At 39.4% G+C, this 18,898-nt stretch overlaps 1 protein-coding gene and 1 long non-coding RNA gene across 3 annotated transcripts; both read right to left on the bottom strand.

Moving 5' to 3' along the window:
• Window positions 1-10,928: 10,928 nt before the first annotated feature.
• On the bottom strand, window positions 10,929-15,547 carry LOC114260374 (uncharacterized). 2 transcript variants are annotated; one of them, XM_082879055.1, is made up of 6 exons: window positions 15,441-15,547; window positions 14,545-14,628; window positions 13,999-14,102; window positions 13,846-13,921; window positions 13,281-13,364; window positions 10,929-11,395 (listed from the first exon to the last, which is right to left on the bottom strand). In XM_082879055.1, the coding sequence occupies exons 2-6, from the start codon at window positions 14,620-14,622 to the stop codon at window positions 11,237-11,239; spliced, it is 501 nt and encodes a 166-aa protein (XP_082735181.1). In that variant the 5' UTR covers window positions 14,623-14,628; window positions 15,441-15,547; the 3' UTR covers window positions 10,929-11,236. The 2 variants fall into 2 exon arrangements, with proteins under 2 accessions (XP_082735181.1, XP_082735180.1); XM_082879054.1 differs by lacking the exon at window positions 15,441-15,547 and having other exon boundaries at window positions 14,545-15,266.
• Window positions 15,548-17,999: 2,452 nt separating this feature from the next.
• LOC114260373 (uncharacterized) lies at window positions 18,000-18,525 on the bottom strand. Its single transcript, XR_003628610.2, has 3 exons — window positions 18,465-18,525; window positions 18,245-18,307; window positions 18,000-18,119 (listed from the first exon to the last, which is right to left on the bottom strand). It is a non-coding gene; the product is annotated as an uncharacterized LOC114260373 (long non-coding RNA).
• Between the last annotated feature and the right edge of the window lie 373 nt (window positions 18,526-18,898).

Raw genomic sequence — 18,898 nt, 5'->3', positions numbered from 1 at the left:
CTGTAGCAGTAGATGATTTATTCTGCTTTCTAGTTTGTTGTTTAATTCTTTTGAATGTGTGATTATGAATTTGTATGCACCTAATGAAGTGGAAGATAGAAGGAAATTTTGGGAGGGTCTGTCTAAACTAAATAATGAATTTCCTAAACCATGGTGGTTATGTGGGGATTTCAATCAGACCAGATTTATGAGTGAAAGAAAAGGCTGTTATAGAAGGGATAGGGGTATGGCAGATTTGAATGAGTTCATTGAAAAGTGTGAAGCAACGGATTTACCATTATTGGGTAAAAATTTCACTTGGTGAAACTCAGCAGATGGGGAGAGATGGAGTAGAATTGACAGGGTTTTGGTGAATCCACAATGGTTGGAGGTGTTTAAGCTTAAATTGTGAGACTTGCCTAGGCTCATTTCTGATCATTGTCCTATGTTAGTGATGGAGGATGAAACGGATTGGGGGCCTAAGCCATTTAGGTTTGTAAATGCATGGTGTTTGCACCCTTCTTGTGCTCCTCTTGTGGATAAATCTTGGAAGGAGACTGTGGTCCATGGTTGGGCTGGCTATGTATTACTCAAAAAATTGAAAGCCTTGAAGCAGATACTCAGAATATGGAATAAGGAGGTGTATGGTAATGTGTCTCTTAAGTTGAAAGCTGCAGAGGATGAGGCGCATAATCTTGAACTTGAGGCTGAAACCAGAGACTTTAATCAATTTGAGATAGTTAGAAGAAGGGTAGTTAGAGAGGAGGTATGGAGGTTGAATAGGACGGTTGAATGGATGTGGTTACAAAACTCAAGATTGAGTTGGACATTGAAGGGGGATAGGAATACCAGGTTCTTCCATGTGATGGCCAAGAGCAGACAAAGCAGAAATGAGTTAGAATCCATTATAGTAGGGGATTCAGTGGTAGAGGAACCTTATATTGTGAGGAGGGAAGTATTTGAGCATTTTAGGAAACATTATACAGGGGGGTGGGTGGTTAGGCCTAAGTTAGGTGGCATGTTCAAATCAGTCCATAGCAGTCCTCAGGTTGAAATGCTTGAAGCTGAGTTTTCAGAGGAAGAGATTAAGGCAGCTATGAAAAATTGTGATAGTAATAAGGCTCCTAGGCCTGATGGGCTCAATATGCTATGTTTTCAAAAATTCTGGAAGGTGATGAAAGGGGATGTGATTAATTTTATGAAGGATTTCCATAGAAATGGTAGATTGGTGAAGGGATTAAATAACTCTTTTATCACTCTGGTTCCTAAAAAAGAGAATCCTGTGGGATTATCTGATTATAGGCCTATTAGCCTGGTTGGTTCAATGTATAAAATTTTAGCCAAAGTATTGTTAATAAGGCTGAAAGTAGTGCTTCCTAGTGTTATCAGTGAAACCCAATTAGCTTTTCTCGGGGGGAGAAATATCCTTGATGGTGTACTTATTGCAAATGAAGTGGTGGATGGGTGGAAGAAGTCTAAGAAAAAGGGTGTGATAATTAAACTTGACTTTGAGAAGGCTTATGACTCAGTAAATTAGGGATTTCTGCACTCAATGCTTTTGAATTTTGGGTTCGGTTTCAGATGGTCAGAATGGATTATGGAGTGTGTTACCACAGCTCGTGTTTCTTTCCTTGTCAATGGTTCTCCTACTAATGAGTTTTGTCCACAGAGGGGTCTTAGACAAGTGTAGACACGCCCGAACGTCCCGAGAAAATCTTGTTTTGTTCATTGGGCTCACTACAGTTCGGATTCAATGTCACGGTTCTTAATCTGATCTCGCAAAGTGCAATGCGAGATTGATATCACCAAAGAGTCCAAATCTGGCAAATCGTTTTTGAAAACTGATTTTTGTAAAGAAGTGCCAAACATGGACTGCTTTGCCAGATACAGAGTCACCACCTAAATGTTTTATTTTTGAGAAATTTAGGAAACCTTGACTCGTGCCTAAGGCCACGTGTCCGTTATCACCAAAGTTGCCTCGGCTCGGGAACTTGGGTACGAGAGGGGAAGGTCATGCAATGAGCACCCCTGCTCGCCCGATCAAAGATCGGTCTTTACTAATATGATATCTTGTTTTTGAAAACACATGTGCTCTTATTCCAGTTATTAACCTAGAATTACTATGTGATGCGCACAGCAAACAAGTATAGACTGGATCGCCTAAGTTGGAACAAAACATCTCATGTTTGTTTTTGAAAGCGGTTTGCTACTCGTAAGTAGGCTAAAATGCGGATTTTTGCCACCCTCAAGTGGGCTTAGGAAAACATGATTTTGCCACTCTCAAGTGGGCTAAAACTCGCAATCAATGAATTGTTCTAATTCAAGTAATCCAACCTTCACCCACAAGCATTCAGGCAGTTATATCACATAAGTAGTTAGCCTCATGGCAAGCATGCTATCATGGCAGTCACTCACACACATGCAAGGATGCTAAAGCATAAACACTTACCAAGTACTCCGTGCCAAAACAAAAGCTATGTTAGAAATCAATGCATGATCATAGCTATGTCAAGAATGCCTAATGCAACACATACAAAATGCAACTAAGATAGGCTCGGCTATTCTAAAATGTCATGTGAAATGCAATTTGATACATGTATTCAAACAGGAATTGAAATACAATGAAGTTAGTATGATGCGCCAAGCCCGGTGCATGCAAGATAAATGAATGGATGCAAACATGCGAGCATAAGGATGCTAATTGAAACATGCCCTAAAACTAACCATCGTAAGCTGGTAAATAAAATGGAGAAAGAAATGGGGGTTGGAAGACATGCATCACACACACACACACTTATTTACAACAGTTGTGCCCTCTCGACGGAGGGTCCGAATGAATAAAACAGAACCAACTAGCTATTCTAAGCTAATCTAATTAAACTAGTTATTACACAACAGAATGAATAACAAGCTACAACTAATTATTACACAACTCCAACTAATTAACAAATTAACTAAGTTAGCAATAAGCATATAAACTATATGATGTAGGCTGCCTCAGCTCTGCTTTGGATGACAAAGGATGCATGCATGCTCGAGTTGCCTTGTTCGGGAATCCCTCGTGATGCCCCGATTTGCCTGTGTTTGCAATTGATCTCAGAAACTTGCACCAAGCTCTAGAGAGATAAAACTCCACCTTGGGAATCTGTAGGGATGCTGCCAACCAGATATTGGCCTTGGAGACCACCTGCCGACCACTTTTTGTGGTGAAAACCAGAGAAAGTGGTCGGCCAGCCACTTTATTTGGTCGGCCGACCAGTTTTTGCTGCTGGTTTCTGGTTTTTTGCAACAGAGGGCAAGAGAGGGGCATGGCAAAGTATTTGCAACACATGTATGCGCGACCACCCTCCCTATCATTACATAAGCTCAAAAGGAGTGTAGGTCTCGACCCTCGGGCCACCAATCACAATGCACATACAAACACCTAAAGCCTAGAACTCCGTCATGTATAGTCAAGAGTGTTGGCGACCGGGAATCGAGGTACGTTTCATCACTTCGAGTATGAAACATGCCTTGTTTCCCGTGTTTGGACTAATGCCTATTCCAAACACAATGGAACAAACATGGTATGCACAATGCGACTCAATCATGCAACTTAATGCAATACAACTTAGACATGCAAACGTGCAAAGGGGTAAACATGTGAACATGCAACTAGCATACACAATGCTATGAATTCCATGGCATACACAATGCTCATGACACTAGCATACACAATGCACGTGGCAACTAACAAACACAATGTAATGAATATGGCATGCACAAATGCAATGTCTAATCATGCAACCACATGGCATACTCAATGCTATGGACTACATGGCATACTCAATGCACAATGAACTCAAGGAACCAAAACACACACAAACATGCATAATGCAATGGCCCAAGTCTAACGCACAAAATACACCCTTTGAGAAGTAAGCATGGTCACCACCGCCACCCCCAAGAACCCTTACAGCTACACCATTCACCGGTGCGTCCGGAAGCAACTCACAAACAACCATGTACCTACCTCGAGGCCAAAGAACTTTCACTCCACTATACATGCCCCTGTCCAAAGCTCTAGGGGTTTTGATCAAGAAAGGGCACTTGAAGCCCCTAGAGCCGTGGTCATTGCCAGAAACCCTTCCCCCCTCCCATAACCCAGCTAAATACTGCGCCTTTCACCAACAGCATGGTCACGACACCGACCATTGCTTTAGATTGCGTCATGAGATTCAAGATCTCGTTGATAACAGGGTGATTATGCCTCCGGAGAAACCCAATGTCACAACCAACCCTCTCCCACCACATAACCAAGCTCCACCTCCCAAACGCATCAACTTAATCCAAATTGGGGTTGTGTCATACGACCCTAGCATATATATCACCCTTTCTCACCTACCCAAGCCGGAGGTGTTCATTCCTGACAGCACTGACTTGTGCATATTGGACATCTCCCGAACCCAACCTGAACCAATGGTGGTGATTATCGAAGGCAGGACAGGGATGATTTCAGAGAAAAGTGGGACTGTGGATTCAGGGTCTGAGGAATTTGGGAGCTTTGCTGAGGAGGCATACAATCCGAGTGGCAACATTACGTCAGCGGGCCGGGTTAGGCCGAATATGGAATTGCCAGTGGGGGCAGAGATTTGTGTAGTACGGGAGGATGGACTTGATAAGAGGCTAGATGACTTAGCAGATCTGGAAGAGGACATTGCTAACCTTCAGTTTTTCAACGAACAAGATCCAGGAGACATGACAGTCAACTGGTTTGATTTTTATGGGTCGGCAGAGGCTACAGGGTGGCTTGATGACCAACAAGATGTTGTTGAAGAATCTCAGTCAGAACAAGGCCCGTCAAGGACAAGGACATCAGTTGTGGCCGGAAGGGTCGGGAATCAGAATGCACCACCGGAGCACCGGTGTTAAGAATTTTGCTCAGGATCTGAACATTTTGAGTACAGAGGATGCTGAGCAGCAGGCTGTACTGAAGCAGTTTGAACGGGAAGGGATCGAAGATTTTGAGAGAGCCAGAAAAGCCAAAGCCCCTATGGGGACTGAACGTGCTGTGTGCACAAGAACAGAGGGTGCTGCGAGCACATGGATGGAAGATGCTGTGGGTACGAGGACAGTTGTAACGGAGCCAGACAGGTGTATGTTGGCTGCCGATGGAATGTGGTGGGAAGACGATGACCTATGTCTCGCCCACACCGATGAGGACTGGGGGAGCAATCAACCGGATGATACCTGGTATATTGGTGAAGTTAACCATATGACTAGGAGTGGGCGGTATTTCAAGCCCCCGCACCTAGATCAACCAGAGGCGTCCGGGAAGGACAAGGAGTCGGAGAAGCAGAAAGAGAAGCTGCTTGAAGAAGAGGCCGTGCTGAAGCAGTTGAAAAAGATACAAGCAGACATCTCCATCTGGGGACTGCTTATGGCTTCACGTGTTCATAGACAAGTTGTCCTATCAGCAATGGACAAGGCCAAACTCTCAATAGACACCATGCCTGAACAACTGGTGGGATTGGTTTTTCCAGGAGCGGCTTCCCCGATGTTGACCTTTTCCGACAAGGAACTGCCACATGAGGGCGTGAATCATAACAAACCTCTCTACATCTTTGTGGAGTGTAGAAACAAGTGGGTACCGGTGGTTCTTGTCGACAGGGGATCCGCTATTAACGTGTGCCCGTCAAGGACGGCATATGCAATCAGGTTGAAGCCCGCAGACTTTGTGCCAACAGCCCAGGTGATAAGGGCGTATGATAACACAAGCAGAGAGGTGATGGGGACTATGAAAATTCAGACTCAGGTTAGTCCAGGACAACACAAGATTGACTTCCATGTCTTGGACATTTTCGCAACCTTCAATCTACTCCTGGGGCGGCCATGGCTGCACCAAGTGAAGGCAGTCTCTTCCACCCTGCATCAGATATTGAAATACCCTCACGGGAAGGGGGTGGCTATAGTTTTTGGAAATTCGTCAATCCATCTGCCGCCAGAAGTGTCTACACCGGTTTTGGAAATCGAGCATGGCACGGAGGATGTGTTCCTATCGGGTTTTACCCTAGCCGAGGCTCGGGTCATACAGAACATCTTAGCTGTTGATAAAGGGTTGTATGTTAGCACTCAGTCAGTATACCTCATGAATAAACTCCAGCACATCCCTGGGATGGGACTAGGAAGAAGTGGCCAGAAGGGCATTGCAATATCAGCCGAAGTACCGCACAACCCACATACCTTTGGTTTGGGTTATCTGTCCACCAAAGAGAACTGGGTGAGGAAAGGCAAGGAGATGGCTAGGAGAGCCAGAGCAAAGTAGGTGGGAAAACCTTATGAGTTAATGCACCGACCCATCCGGGGTACCCTAAACGGATGCTTTGTCTGGAAGGAGGAGGATTTTCCATTCTGTGGCTTCCCAGAGCCATGGTTGAATGCAGAGAAGCGTCGCTTGTCAGGGTTTGAGATCTTCTTTGACCTGCAGTTATCCGGGGATGATGTTGCTGAGGAGCAAACAGACCCCCCAGCTGAAGTTAGGCAGTGTGGGAAAGTGGATTCTGAGAACACGGAGATTGAAATGGGGGTAGCACTGGCTTGTCTACTTTCAGATCCTCCGATCGTACAGAAGTGCTTGGGGGATAACTTCTCGGTGTCCATGATCGGGAATGAAATGGCTGCGAGCCCACCTTCAAACATTTTGGATGCATCCATCGCACCCTCCCTCATCTGGCAGTATGAGGAGGGATTTTTATTAATTAGCATCGGGTCAGGTAGTAAGCCGGAATTTGATTCCACCGAGTCGGTGGAGTCGGAATTAGGTTCCAGCTCGTTTGAGTCTGAGTCCGATATTCTTGGGGGTGACAACCCGGATGCCACAGTCCTATTTAGGTCGTCTTTTTCTTTCTCTTTTGAGTCTGTTGTAACAGAGGAATCGGACGATTTGGAAGTGATTAATGAGAATGGAATGGCTGTGGCTTTTGAGAACTTTTCTGTGCCTTTGATTTATTGTATTAATCAGGACTTTCAAAATTTTGATAAAAACGACGAGGAAGAAATTCCTCCGGTTTTACAACGATTAATTGATCAAGAGCAGGAGAGATTTGTTAAAACCTTGGTTGATGAAATCACTACAGTTAATATTGGTAATGAGAAGGACCCGCAGCTGGTCCAGATCGGGTCCACGTTGTCTTCGGAGGAGCGCGAGCACTTAGTCACTTTATTAAAAGATTTCAAAGATGTTTTCGCGTGCTCCTACGAAGACATGCTTGGAATCGATCTTGAGATTGTACAGTACCGGATCCCTCTTGACCCAGAGGCCCGACCAGTTAAACAGAAACTTAGAAGGATCCACCCGGACTGGGCTCTCAAGATTAAAGAAGAGGTCACCAAGCAAATTGACGCAGGGTTCCTGCTGGTATCTGAGTACCCAACTTGGCTGGCCAACATAGTCCCGGTGCCGAAGAAGGATGACAGGATTCGGGTATGTGTGGATTTCAGGGATTTAAACAAAGCCAGTCCGAAGGACGACTTTCCTCTGCCGCATATCGATGAAATAGTGGACTTCACTGCAGGGCATGCGCTGCTCTCATTCGTGGATGGCTTTTCTGGCTACAATCAGATATTGATGGCACGCGAAGACCGGGAGAAGACTGCTTTCACCACCCCGTGGGGGACATATTATTACAAGGTGATGCCATTTGGGTTAAAGAATGCTGGAGCTACATATCAATGGGCTGCGACCACGATATTGCACGACATGATCCACAAAGAGGTTGAGGTGTACATGGACGACATGATGATGCACCGAGCCCGGTACATGCAAGATAAATGAATGGATGCAAACATGCGAGCATAAGGATGCTAATTGAAACATGCCCTAAAACTAACCATCGTAAGCTGGTAAATAAAAGGGAGAAAGAAATGGGGGTTGGAAGACATGCATCACACACACGCCCACTTATTTACAATAGTTGTGCCCTCTCGACGGAGGGTCCGAATGAATAATACAGAACCAACTAGTTAATCTAAGCTAATCTAATTAAACTAGTTATTACACAACAGAATGAAAAACAAGCTACAACTAATTATTACACAACTCCAACTAATTAACAAATTAACTAAGTTAGCAATAAGCATATAAACTATATGATGTAGGCTGCCTCAGCTCTGTTTTGGATGACAAAGGATACATGCATGCTCGAGTTGCCTTGTTCGGGAATCCCTCGCAACGCCCCGATTTGCCTCTGTTTGCAATTGATCTCAGAAACTTGCACCAAGCTCCAGAGAGATGAAACTCCACCTTGGGAATCTATAGGGATGCTGCCGACCAGATATTGGCCTTGGAGACCACCTGCCGACCACTTTTTGTGGTGAAAACCAGAGAAAGTGGTCGGCCAGCCACTTTATCTGGTTGGCCGACCAGTTTTTGCTGCTAGTTTCTGGTTTTCTGCAACAGAGGGCAAGAGAGGGGCATGGCAAAGTATTTGCAACACATGTATGCGCGACCACCCTCCCTATCATTACATAAGCTCAAAAGGAGTGTAGGTCTCGACCCTCGGGCCACCAATCACAATGCACATACAAACACCTAAAGCCTAGAACTCCGTCATGTATAGTCAAGAGTGTCGGCGACCGGGAATCGAGGTACGTTTCATCATTTCGAGTATGAAACGTGCCTTGTTTCCCATGTTTGGACTAACGCCTATTCCAAACACAATGGAACAAACATGGTATGCACAATGCGACTCAATCATGCAACTTAATGCAATACAACTTAGACATGCAAACGTGCAAAGGGGTAAACATGTGAACATGCAACTAGCATACACAATGCTATGAATTCCATGGCATACACAATGCTCATGACACTAGCATACACAATGCACGTGGCAACTAACAAACACAATGCAATGAATATGGCATGCACAAATGCAATGTCTAATCATGCAACCACATGGCATACTCAATGCTATGGACTACATGGCATACTCAATGCACAATGAACTCAAGGCACCAAAACACACACAAACATGCATAATGTAATGGCCCAAGTCTAACGCACAAAATACAACTCTCCAAGAGCATTGAAAAGATGAAACATGGAGCACAATGGCATGTGTACCAGCACTGAAATGGCATACGAAATGACTTCGAATCATGCAAACAACTCACGCAATGCATGTTGAAAGGCCCAAGTATCGAAAGCTAGTGAAGCATATTACACTAGAGACATGCAAGGCGATGCTCAAATGACCAAACCAACCCCAAACAGACCCTATGCAGGCCAAAACAGTGGCAAAATGAGTTTGGATGATGGCTTTGAAAGGCACAAAAATGGGGCTCATGCAATGGCTCACAAATAGGGCATAAAAGCATAGCTCTAAAGAGCACTTAAAGAGCGGAAAAATATGGAAGTATGGCAGCCCTACATGTTCTGAAATAACATTCCCAATGATGCCAAAACATGCAAATATCTCGAGTTAAGCATGCAAGAGACCTCAAAACTCAAAGCTAGTCAAGGCTATTACACAACAAGCATGCATGGCAAGCATCATTCGACCAAGAGGCCTCAAAACAGAGCTAATACAGCCCAAAATATGAACAAAACCATGTTGGAGCAAAGCCAAAATGTGCTAGAATAAAGAGCCAAAACATCATGCGAACCAAGCTAGTAAACAAGATTTACACTACAAATGGAGCATGTGAGAGGTTACCAAACCAACCAAAAATAGAGCCATGACATGTCGAATGATGACCAAAAAAACATTGAAATGGAGCTAAAATATGCTAGATTGACATGCTACCTTGATGAGCCATAAATGGAAATACAGTACACATATGAGAAGCATGTCAAGGATGACCAAACCAACTGTGGACAGAGTCTAGGCAGGCCCTAAAAGTCACCAAAAAGTGCCTGAACCAAGCCTTGAAAGTATGAAAATGTATGCTCCTTTGATAGGCCAAAATGCAAGTAAACAAGACAAAAAGAGAGAGGGTCACCCCTCTCTGATTTAGGACCTCAAGACCACATGCCAACCACTGAAAATCTACTGGATTTCAGTGGCTAAAAGGCCAAGAAAGGATTAGCTCAAAGGGCCTAAGGCATGGCACAAAACAAGGCCAAACAAGGCATGCAAGAGGGTAGGAGACCCTCAGCACCCAAGAGGCCTTAAACAAACATGTTAAGTGCTAAAAAATGAAGCCTTTTTTAGTTGAAAACAAAACTCAAATAAGCATGCAAGTATGGCTAAGAGAGTTATCAAGACAAAGCTTAAAAGGGGAGAAAAGGGATTACCCTTTGAAGCACTGCAATACCAGCAAGCAGTACAAGAAATTGCATTTTTCGCAACGCAACAAAATATGTTGCTAAAAGGAAAAATTCGTCGGCAAAGAGTTTTGCCAACACACAAAGCTACGTTGGCAACCCGTAGGCAAAAGTGAGTCGACAAAAGTTTTTGTCGACGAAATTATCATTGCATTGGTAAAAGTAATGCCTTTAGCAACGAACATAGTCGTCGATAAAAGCCTTTATCCATCGTCGGCAATTTACCTTGCGTCGGTAAAAGTCATTCAAATATGATGATTGTTTGGCACTTTTCGCGACACAAATTTGCATGGGCAAAAAATGTACTTTTAGCAACAAAATATGCGTGGGTAAAAGTAAACTTTTGGCGACACATTTACGTCGGTAAATGTTGTCATTTGCCTACTATTTGTTTGTCGATAAAACTTCACTTTTGGCAATGACGAATTAGCATTAGCAAAAAATACACTTTTAGCAACACAATATAAGTGGGCAATAGTAAACTTTTGGCAACACATTTACGTCGGTAAATATTGCCATTTGCCGACAATTTGTTTGTCGATAAAGGTTTACTTTTGGCAACGACAAATTGGTATTGGCAAATAATACACTTCTAGCAACACAATATGAGTGGGCAAAAATAAACTTTCGACGACACATTTACTAACAAAAATAATTGAAAATAATTTATATATTTTTATAAGATTTACAAATTTACAAGAGGCATCCCTCAGGCATCACTATTACAAACTAATAACATTGATATGAAATCACCTAAAGTTGATGTGCAAGCAAAAAAAAAAACACTACTAATACTGCTTTTAGAAGCAATGTATAAAACCTAAAAGGATAAAGTCACTAAAATACCCAAATACATCCAAATTGTAAACCCACATTAGAAACAACAGATAACAAAATGAAAACATGAAACTAACAAAGACAGGCAAAACGACATGAAAATCACCCACAAACTTATCCAGCAGACCAACATCTAGTAGCAGCCGCCTCATAGCAACATTGCAGCAGCAGCAACCCAGCCACGAGGGTCGCAGCAGCAGCAAACCAGCAGCTGCAGCAGACCAACAAGCAACAACCATCAGCCACCAGCAAAAAAGAGGATCTGGTAGCAGTCTGTATTGATCAATGACAAATTTAAAACAAAGTCCATTAGTTTTTTTATTGACCTGGTAGCGGTCTGTGTGTGTGTGTGTGTGTGTGTGTGAGAGAGAGAGAGAGAGAGAGAGAGAGAGAGTTAATAGATATGCAAACGCAAGTTCTGGCTAAAACATAAAGCTTTTACCATCATCTGATAAAAAACAAAATAAAATAAAAACCTTTGGTTTCCCACACCCACAGACCCTATCTATTTTTTAATTTATGTAATATGCAAGGTACAGAAACATATGATGCCTCTCATAACTTAAATAACATTAATAAGATCAATAGGTAACAGATTCATATTGCAACTTCCAAATAAATTGAAATAAAGCTTTAATGGATAGAACATTCTAGCTTATGTGTACATGAAATCTCAAGAGCATTATCAGTCAAGACTTCTTAATAACTTTAATAAGGATTTTCATTTTAACACTGAAGGAGTTAACACTGAATTTCCATGTAGACTATTGGAAGTGCAAGCATCAAGAATTTGAAGTTAATTTCTATTGAAATGAAAATGCCTATGAGAATATAAGTTGCAGAGTTTTCTTTGCAGTTTTCTATGAGAATATAAGTTAATTTCTACCTCACTACTCAATTGTTTACTCCTAGCCAAGGGCTTTTTAGCTCAATGGTATTTACCCCAACACTCTTATTTTAGTTTGGATGTTCAAACCTCGCCCTTTTAGCTCCTATCTATTCCACCCAGGACCACCACTTAGCGACTCGCTCTTCCCCAATACCATTAAGAGTAAGCTAGATATATATTTGTATTCCAATACTAACAGAGTTTTTATTTTCTTCCCTATCCTTTTCATATTGACCACTGTCACAGTTACTCTTCCACATATATATATATATATATTAGATAATCTCCGTTGCCTTAGCAGCAAAAAGTTGAAAACTTACAGACTTAAATTATACCAAATATATGAAGTTGCTAGGCTGTCACTAAAACCAAAACCTACAGACTTAAATTATACCAAATATATGAAGTTGCTAGGCTGTCACTAAAACCAAAACCTACAAACTAAGGTTGGTACAAAAAATACAATATAACACATTAATAGTATAATCTATATTGTTTTTTCTTTTATTAATATATCCTCCAAGCTATTTTGTTCAAAATTATAATGTGTTTCATGTCTTTCCAAGTAATGGACATGTGTGTCCCCCTTATAAGTTCACCTAGTTTCAAATATATAATCACTTTCAAAGTTTTCTAGTTTGTTTTCTTCACTGATTAAAACATCAGAGGGTTTGACCTGTTTCTGCTTGCTACTGCAATCAGCAGGTTTTGACCATCAAGACATGAATAATAACTAGCAAACCTGTGACATCAAGATTTTGTTTGGGACTAGGATTTGAGTGGGGATTAGTGGTGGAAAAGGAAAAATAAGGGAAATGTGACAAAAATACAATTTCTATTTTATTTATTTTGCCTTCCTTTCTCTCTACAAATCCTTCAAGCAAACATAGCCTAAGGAGGGGAGTTTTCAGTCTTAAACAATTACCACCATATCACACCTTGATCATCAAGAAGTTTTCCTATGTCATTCATTTCTCTCTTTTAGAGTTATTTATTTTATTGTTATTATCACCATCATTATTATTTTTTCTTCTTCACTGATAATTTTCTTTGGTTTTATATCCTTCTAGGTGTAAAGCGACTAAGGTTTCCAAAAAACTACAATGTGGGCCTCAGGATCAGGTGAGTAGGTCCATGACCAATTTACCTGTCATTAGCCCATCCAACTTTTTTACATTCGCATTATCTATAAATTTTCAGAATGAATAGATAGAACAACATTATAAAAACAGATACCAAAGTATTATTTTTAACAGCCATGGTACTTACAGGGGTTAGGGGAGGAGCATCAGGAGGCAGCTGGTAATTCTCAACCCGTGTAATAGAGACTGAAAGATCAGCAATTGTGGATCCCTGAATCAAAAAGGCCAAAAATATAAAAATATAAAATAAATCTAAGGGTTAATAGAAATTTTGAAATGGCACCCATTTGCATAAAAAATATTTCTAAAGATTGGGAAGCTTACACATCCAAGCTTCCCATCAGGAGGCTTAAAAAACTGTTCAGGTGCGACCTTGCGGTTCACATGACAAAAAATTTCCAAGGAGTGAGCTTCTAACTGAGAATTTTTTCTATGCAAGTAAAGTTTTGTTATCTTCTTTTCTTTCTGTATTTTTCTACGTACATCTTTATTAAACTGAATATTTTAGAAATTTCCTAATTTTACAAAATATAAGGCACGTGTTTCATACATTAGGGTTTCATGCCTTCTGGATACGTTTGATTTCTACAACATTGTACAGAACTGCATCGTTCAGTCAAAATCTTTTTATTTTAAAAATTAATAATGAAAAAATTGAGATCAAGACTGATATAGAAAATCAATTGACATACTGTCAAAAGCATAGCTGTATCTGCTCCCTGTGATTCCTTGAAGGTAACGTATGCAAGCTGAGATGTTTCAGTTTCCCTGCAGAACGTGCCACAAACTCTATTGAGCATTGATTATGCAAGAAATTTAACACTGGGTAAGTCAAGAGAGCTGACCTTTGCATTTCAACATACTGTATATCACCAGAAAAAGAGAAGAATTCCTTAATATCCTTCTCAGAGGTAGCTAGTGAGATATTACTGACTTTAACGGGTCTTACCTATAAAAAAAAAATAAAAAAAGTAAAAGAATAGCTAAGTACATGTAATCACTAATAAAAGTGACTACGAAAAAGAAATATTCAAATTGCATTAACTGAATTTTGAATGCGGCATGGTTCTTGCCCCTTGCAAAACAAAATTTATAGAAATCAAAACTGGTTAAACTAGCAGATAATAGATTCACGCAAGACAGAATCTCAGTCACTTCAACAAAGTCCAAAATTCTGTGCTCATCATCTTGGTGACATAAGGGGGACACACATCCGAATATAGGAATTTGAAGACAAAAGTGTAGTCATTCACACTGATACCCAATTCATAAAAAACAGTTCTTATAAGCACCAACTAGTGGTTTAGCCATTCACACTGATGTCCAGTTTATGAATAAAAAGAACTTATAAGCACCGACTAGTGTGCACTTTTAGTAAATATTTTCCTCACATCTGAAACGTTAATTGTCCAGTTTGGAGTACCGCTTGGTGGTGCATCTATTCCGATCTTTGAATTGGTATGATCCATGGGGACCTGCACATCACAGACCCAATTAGGTTCTTCTCAGGGAAGAAATAACACAAAAGTGCACAAACTTACATGTAAATGACACGGTAGGAAGTGGATACATCATACATGATTTACATTAACACTCTGACTAACCATACTTGAAAATGACATGAAGGGGTAAAAAAGTGCAAGTAACCATGTTAGACTACAATGCTTAGTACATACTGCAGTGATGCATCAAGGCTAATTGAAAATTCATTTTCAAAGATAAATCCAAGTGATAGTATTGGAGAGCAAAGTAATGATTGTTGGGCCCCTTTCCTAAGGTCTAAAATTTTCGGGACTGCTGGTGATCGTCTAATAAGGTGTCAAACCACAGGTTAATAAAGGTCTTAGGTTCAAGTTCTCTATATGCATTTGTTTCCTTGTTTGCATTTTGTTTCTCCACATGTTAGGATGTTTTCATCTCCACATGCAAGACGGGATTGCACATGACGAGGGTGTCGGAGAGCTCAATATGCATTGTTGGGCCTCTTTCCACACAACTTGACCTTTTGGGATTAATAGCGATCTAACAGAAGTAACATATAAGGTTGAATTCATCAATAAGCTAGGTGTTATATGAGCAGGCCCTCGAAAAGTTATACATCATAATAAGTTGATAGCATGCATGCATTATGAGATACAAATAAAAAATAAAATAAAAACTATAAAATATAAAAATTATAAAATTATAATCTGTAAATGACTTAAATATACTAATCAATTCAAACATTCTGAATTCCATCATTTCGTTCATATTTCTTATGCTAATGAAATAAAAGAAAAACATTTACCTTAATAATCGCTTGATTTCAAGAATTAGGGCCTAAAATGAATAGATGAGAGTAAAATCCAATCTTTGTTGAACAAATCTAACCTAAAACAGAGTAGATATAAGTTCAACATTAAAAAAATCTACCTACATTCAGCTGAAAAAATAATGATTTTTTCTTTTTTAATCTTACCTTGCTTGGCAACTTTGGGTTGAAGATCAAGAGACCAAAGTTACAGATTTGAAGGCTAAATCTTGCAGATGTAAGAGTTTTTCAGACGCATACACTCGGTTTTCTGAGAAACAAAAAAGATTGGAAGGGACAAACAGCTGATAAATAAATAAATCTTTTAAAACAATTTGTTGTCTAAAGTGACACCGTAACGGCCCATCACATTGTAAATTTACTTCTCCCTGCTAAAAAGAAGCAGATAGCAGTATCGGGAATAGGCAAAACCAATGGTGGTCAAATTTTTACACACTGGTTATGAGCATTCTTAAAGAGTCATAATTGTGAATTTAGCTTGTTCAAGTGGGTGATAGAATTTCTCTTTAGTTGCATTAGTTGACCTTTTATTTTGAAATTCAAATCGAAATAAGAAGATCACCAATTGGCTAAATACCAAGGATTAAAATTCTACTTTGGTGAGTTCTTTTGCTCATCTTCGAAATGATAACAATTTGGGAACTTTTGGGAATTACAAGGAAATGGTATTTCACTAAAAAAATATAGAATACTAAAGAATGGTATTTCACTATTCTTTGAGGTCGTGTATAATATATAATACTAAAAATTATAGATTATTTTTCGACCTATCATAGTCGTACACGTATCCTGTTGTTTTAAATTTTGTTGTATCACCCTATCCGTATCTCATATCTTGTACCCGTGTATATACTTCATAGGTTCTATATATGCCAAGTAAATCATAGATCATACATTTTCAATTTTCCTTTTGCTCCTATCAACAACTAGCAAATCAATATTTTTTTTCCTCAAAAATACTTCACAAAACAACATTGAAACTTAATGGCTCTCTTCAATTTCAAAGAAGGAAAGCAAATTAATTCAATTTTGATAAGAATGAATGAATATGGTTACAAAATAAAGAAATACCAAAGAGATGGCATGTCAAAGTGGATAACTACATTCTAGAAGAATTCAACATTAGCCTTTAATTCTTGTTCATCCACAGCACAAAACTTTTCAGATTACCAAAAGAAACCCCATTTACAGCAACATATACATATTTACAATAGAAGAACAAAGCATATGATCTGATTCAATATGCAATCTTAAAAAAAGGATAGTCTTTACAGAAACAATGGATCTAGAGAACCTCTCATGACTTTGGATAAGATCCTCAAAGATGAAGAACATCTAAGCAACAACGCAATCACTATTGTAGTGCAGAACAACATATACAGCAGATACACCAGAACAAAACAGCATATACAGTAGATAATTACAGATACGCCAGATTAGCAGAGTAGAACAGCAGATACACCAGATTAGCAGAGTAAAATAACTTGGAATCCAATAATAAAACGAATACAATGTAAATTTATATTGTGAAAATATGCAAGGCACACCAAATCAAAAAATTACTTAAAAAATCGATCTCAAACACCATCCAAGTCTCTAGAGTTAGCATCACTAGTGCTGCTACCAAATAAACCAATTACCAAAAAAAAAATGTTTGATTCGTAAAAAAAATAAAATTATATATTTGAAAATAACATTATATGTTTATGTGCTAACAATATATATGTATTTGAAATGATTTACGCAGAGAACTAAAAGATAAACAATAAATCATACCTTATGGTGGGCCATTTGGGGAAACAAAAATCCCTCTCCCATGAGGTACGCATCTGGGGAAGCAATAATTACATTAAGAACTATTGTGGGGTAAGGATTGCAGCAATGACACTTTCTTATTTCTTTTTCCGATAAGAAAAAAAAATTCCAGCAAATAAGCCCAAACCCTGTACCCTTGAACCATAATTCTGGTAGGTAGTATATGAATGGTCTTTAAAAAATATTAATAAAAAGGTGTTGAGCTCAATAATACTAACCATGGAGCACCAAGCTTCAAGGCACTAGCATAAACCTGCATAAAACAAACATCACAAGAGAAAGCTTTTAGCTCAACATAAATTAAATATATATATATATATAATCATCTGCTTTGAAGTGCAAAAGGAGTTAAAAGGGGTAACAAATACTATGGCTGGACTCAACTAGGTATATCCAGATGAGGACAAATTATATAATACCTCGAGCTTGCAAAAAAAAAAAAAAATCAACTTAAAAAGTTTTATGAGGAATTGATTAAAACAATGCGAGGCACTTACCAAGTAAGGTAAAATACTACCAAAGTTCTATGAGGACTTAATTGAAACAATGTGAGGCATTTACCAAGCAAGCTAATTTACCACCAACTTGCACGGACAAATCAAATGTTCTTAATCTAGCACCAAAGAGATGCTTGTGATCTAAACCAAAAATTCAATCTAGGTCCATTAGAAGTTCTATAAGGAACTGTTTGAAACAACACGAGGCACTTACAGAGTAAGTCGGTTTCAATGCATGAGCAGCGGCAATGTAAATTGCAGATTGGCTGAATAATTCATTAGATGAAACTTCTTTTACATTGACTGATCCCCCAGTTCTTGACGTGCCTTCTGCTAATCCATACTGCAAATATAGGACAATAGCATAGATCATTCAATTTGTTTGTAGAATGGATGAGACAAAAAAATTATAACTTCTTTATGTACATCTATCGGCGCAAACCTGATGTTGCTAAATAGCTATCGTACCTTATTGATTGCGGTTTTCACAATTGCTTGCTTTTCTCGTACAGGAACAATTGCACTGAGTTCCTGAAAATGCCCATTTATAACATGAAACTAAATAAAGCTCCAGCATAACCACATAAATTGCAAAACAAAACCTTTGTGTAACTGCTCTCAAAATAGAGAATACTACTTGAATGAAAAACAAAGTTGATTCCAGGCAACTTTGTTTAATTAAAAGTACCTGCAGAGCCAGTCCCCAGTTGTTGAGTGCCTGGAAAAAAAATTATTTATCATGAAGTTGCCACCAATATTTTAAACATAAACATATTCACAAATTCTCAAGCAAATCATCCAAGAGTTAAGGATAGAAAAATGGCAGTAGAAGATAACACTGGAATAGAAGAAAAGGACGAAACTGTGATGAGTAAGATTTTAGGGATCCAATTTTAAATGGAATAAAAATATTTAATTTCACAGTTCTAAAAATACTTGCCTGGGGACTGTTCCAATTGAGTTGGACAGCTTTTTCATAGTTTTTCGTTGCCTGCAAATTGGACGAATAATATTACACTTTACCCACTCTTGTGCCATTCTTTTTCAATGATGAATAGCTGTTAGTTTTAATTCAAAAGAGGATTGCATCCACTGCAGACTAGAACAACATAAGACAAACAA

This window comes from Camellia sinensis, chromosome 7, assembly GCF_055761805.1.
Source record: "Camellia sinensis isolate YWXY chromosome 7, ASM5576180v1, whole genome shotgun sequence".
Lineage (NCBI taxonomy): Eukaryota > Viridiplantae > Streptophyta > Magnoliopsida > Ericales > Theaceae > Camellia > Camellia sinensis.
This window is presented reverse-complemented; position numbering and strand designations above follow the sequence as displayed.

What these genes read in the sequence shown, in the direction of transcription:
- LOC114260374 (XM_082879055.1), bottom strand. Translation starts at nt 14,622, where the DNA reads ATGGATCATACCAATTCAAAGATCGGAATAGATGCACCACCAAGCGGT. An exon ending in CAGTATGTTGAAATGCAAAG is followed by an intron (nt 13,922 to 13,998) that starts GTCAGCTCTCTT and finishes CACGTTCTGCAG; the next exon opens with GGAAACTGAAACATCTCAGC. An exon ending in ATACAGCTATGCTTTTGACA is followed by an intron (nt 13,365 to 13,845) that starts GTATGTCAATTG and finishes TTTTTGATTCAG; the next exon opens with GGATCCACAATTGCTGATCT.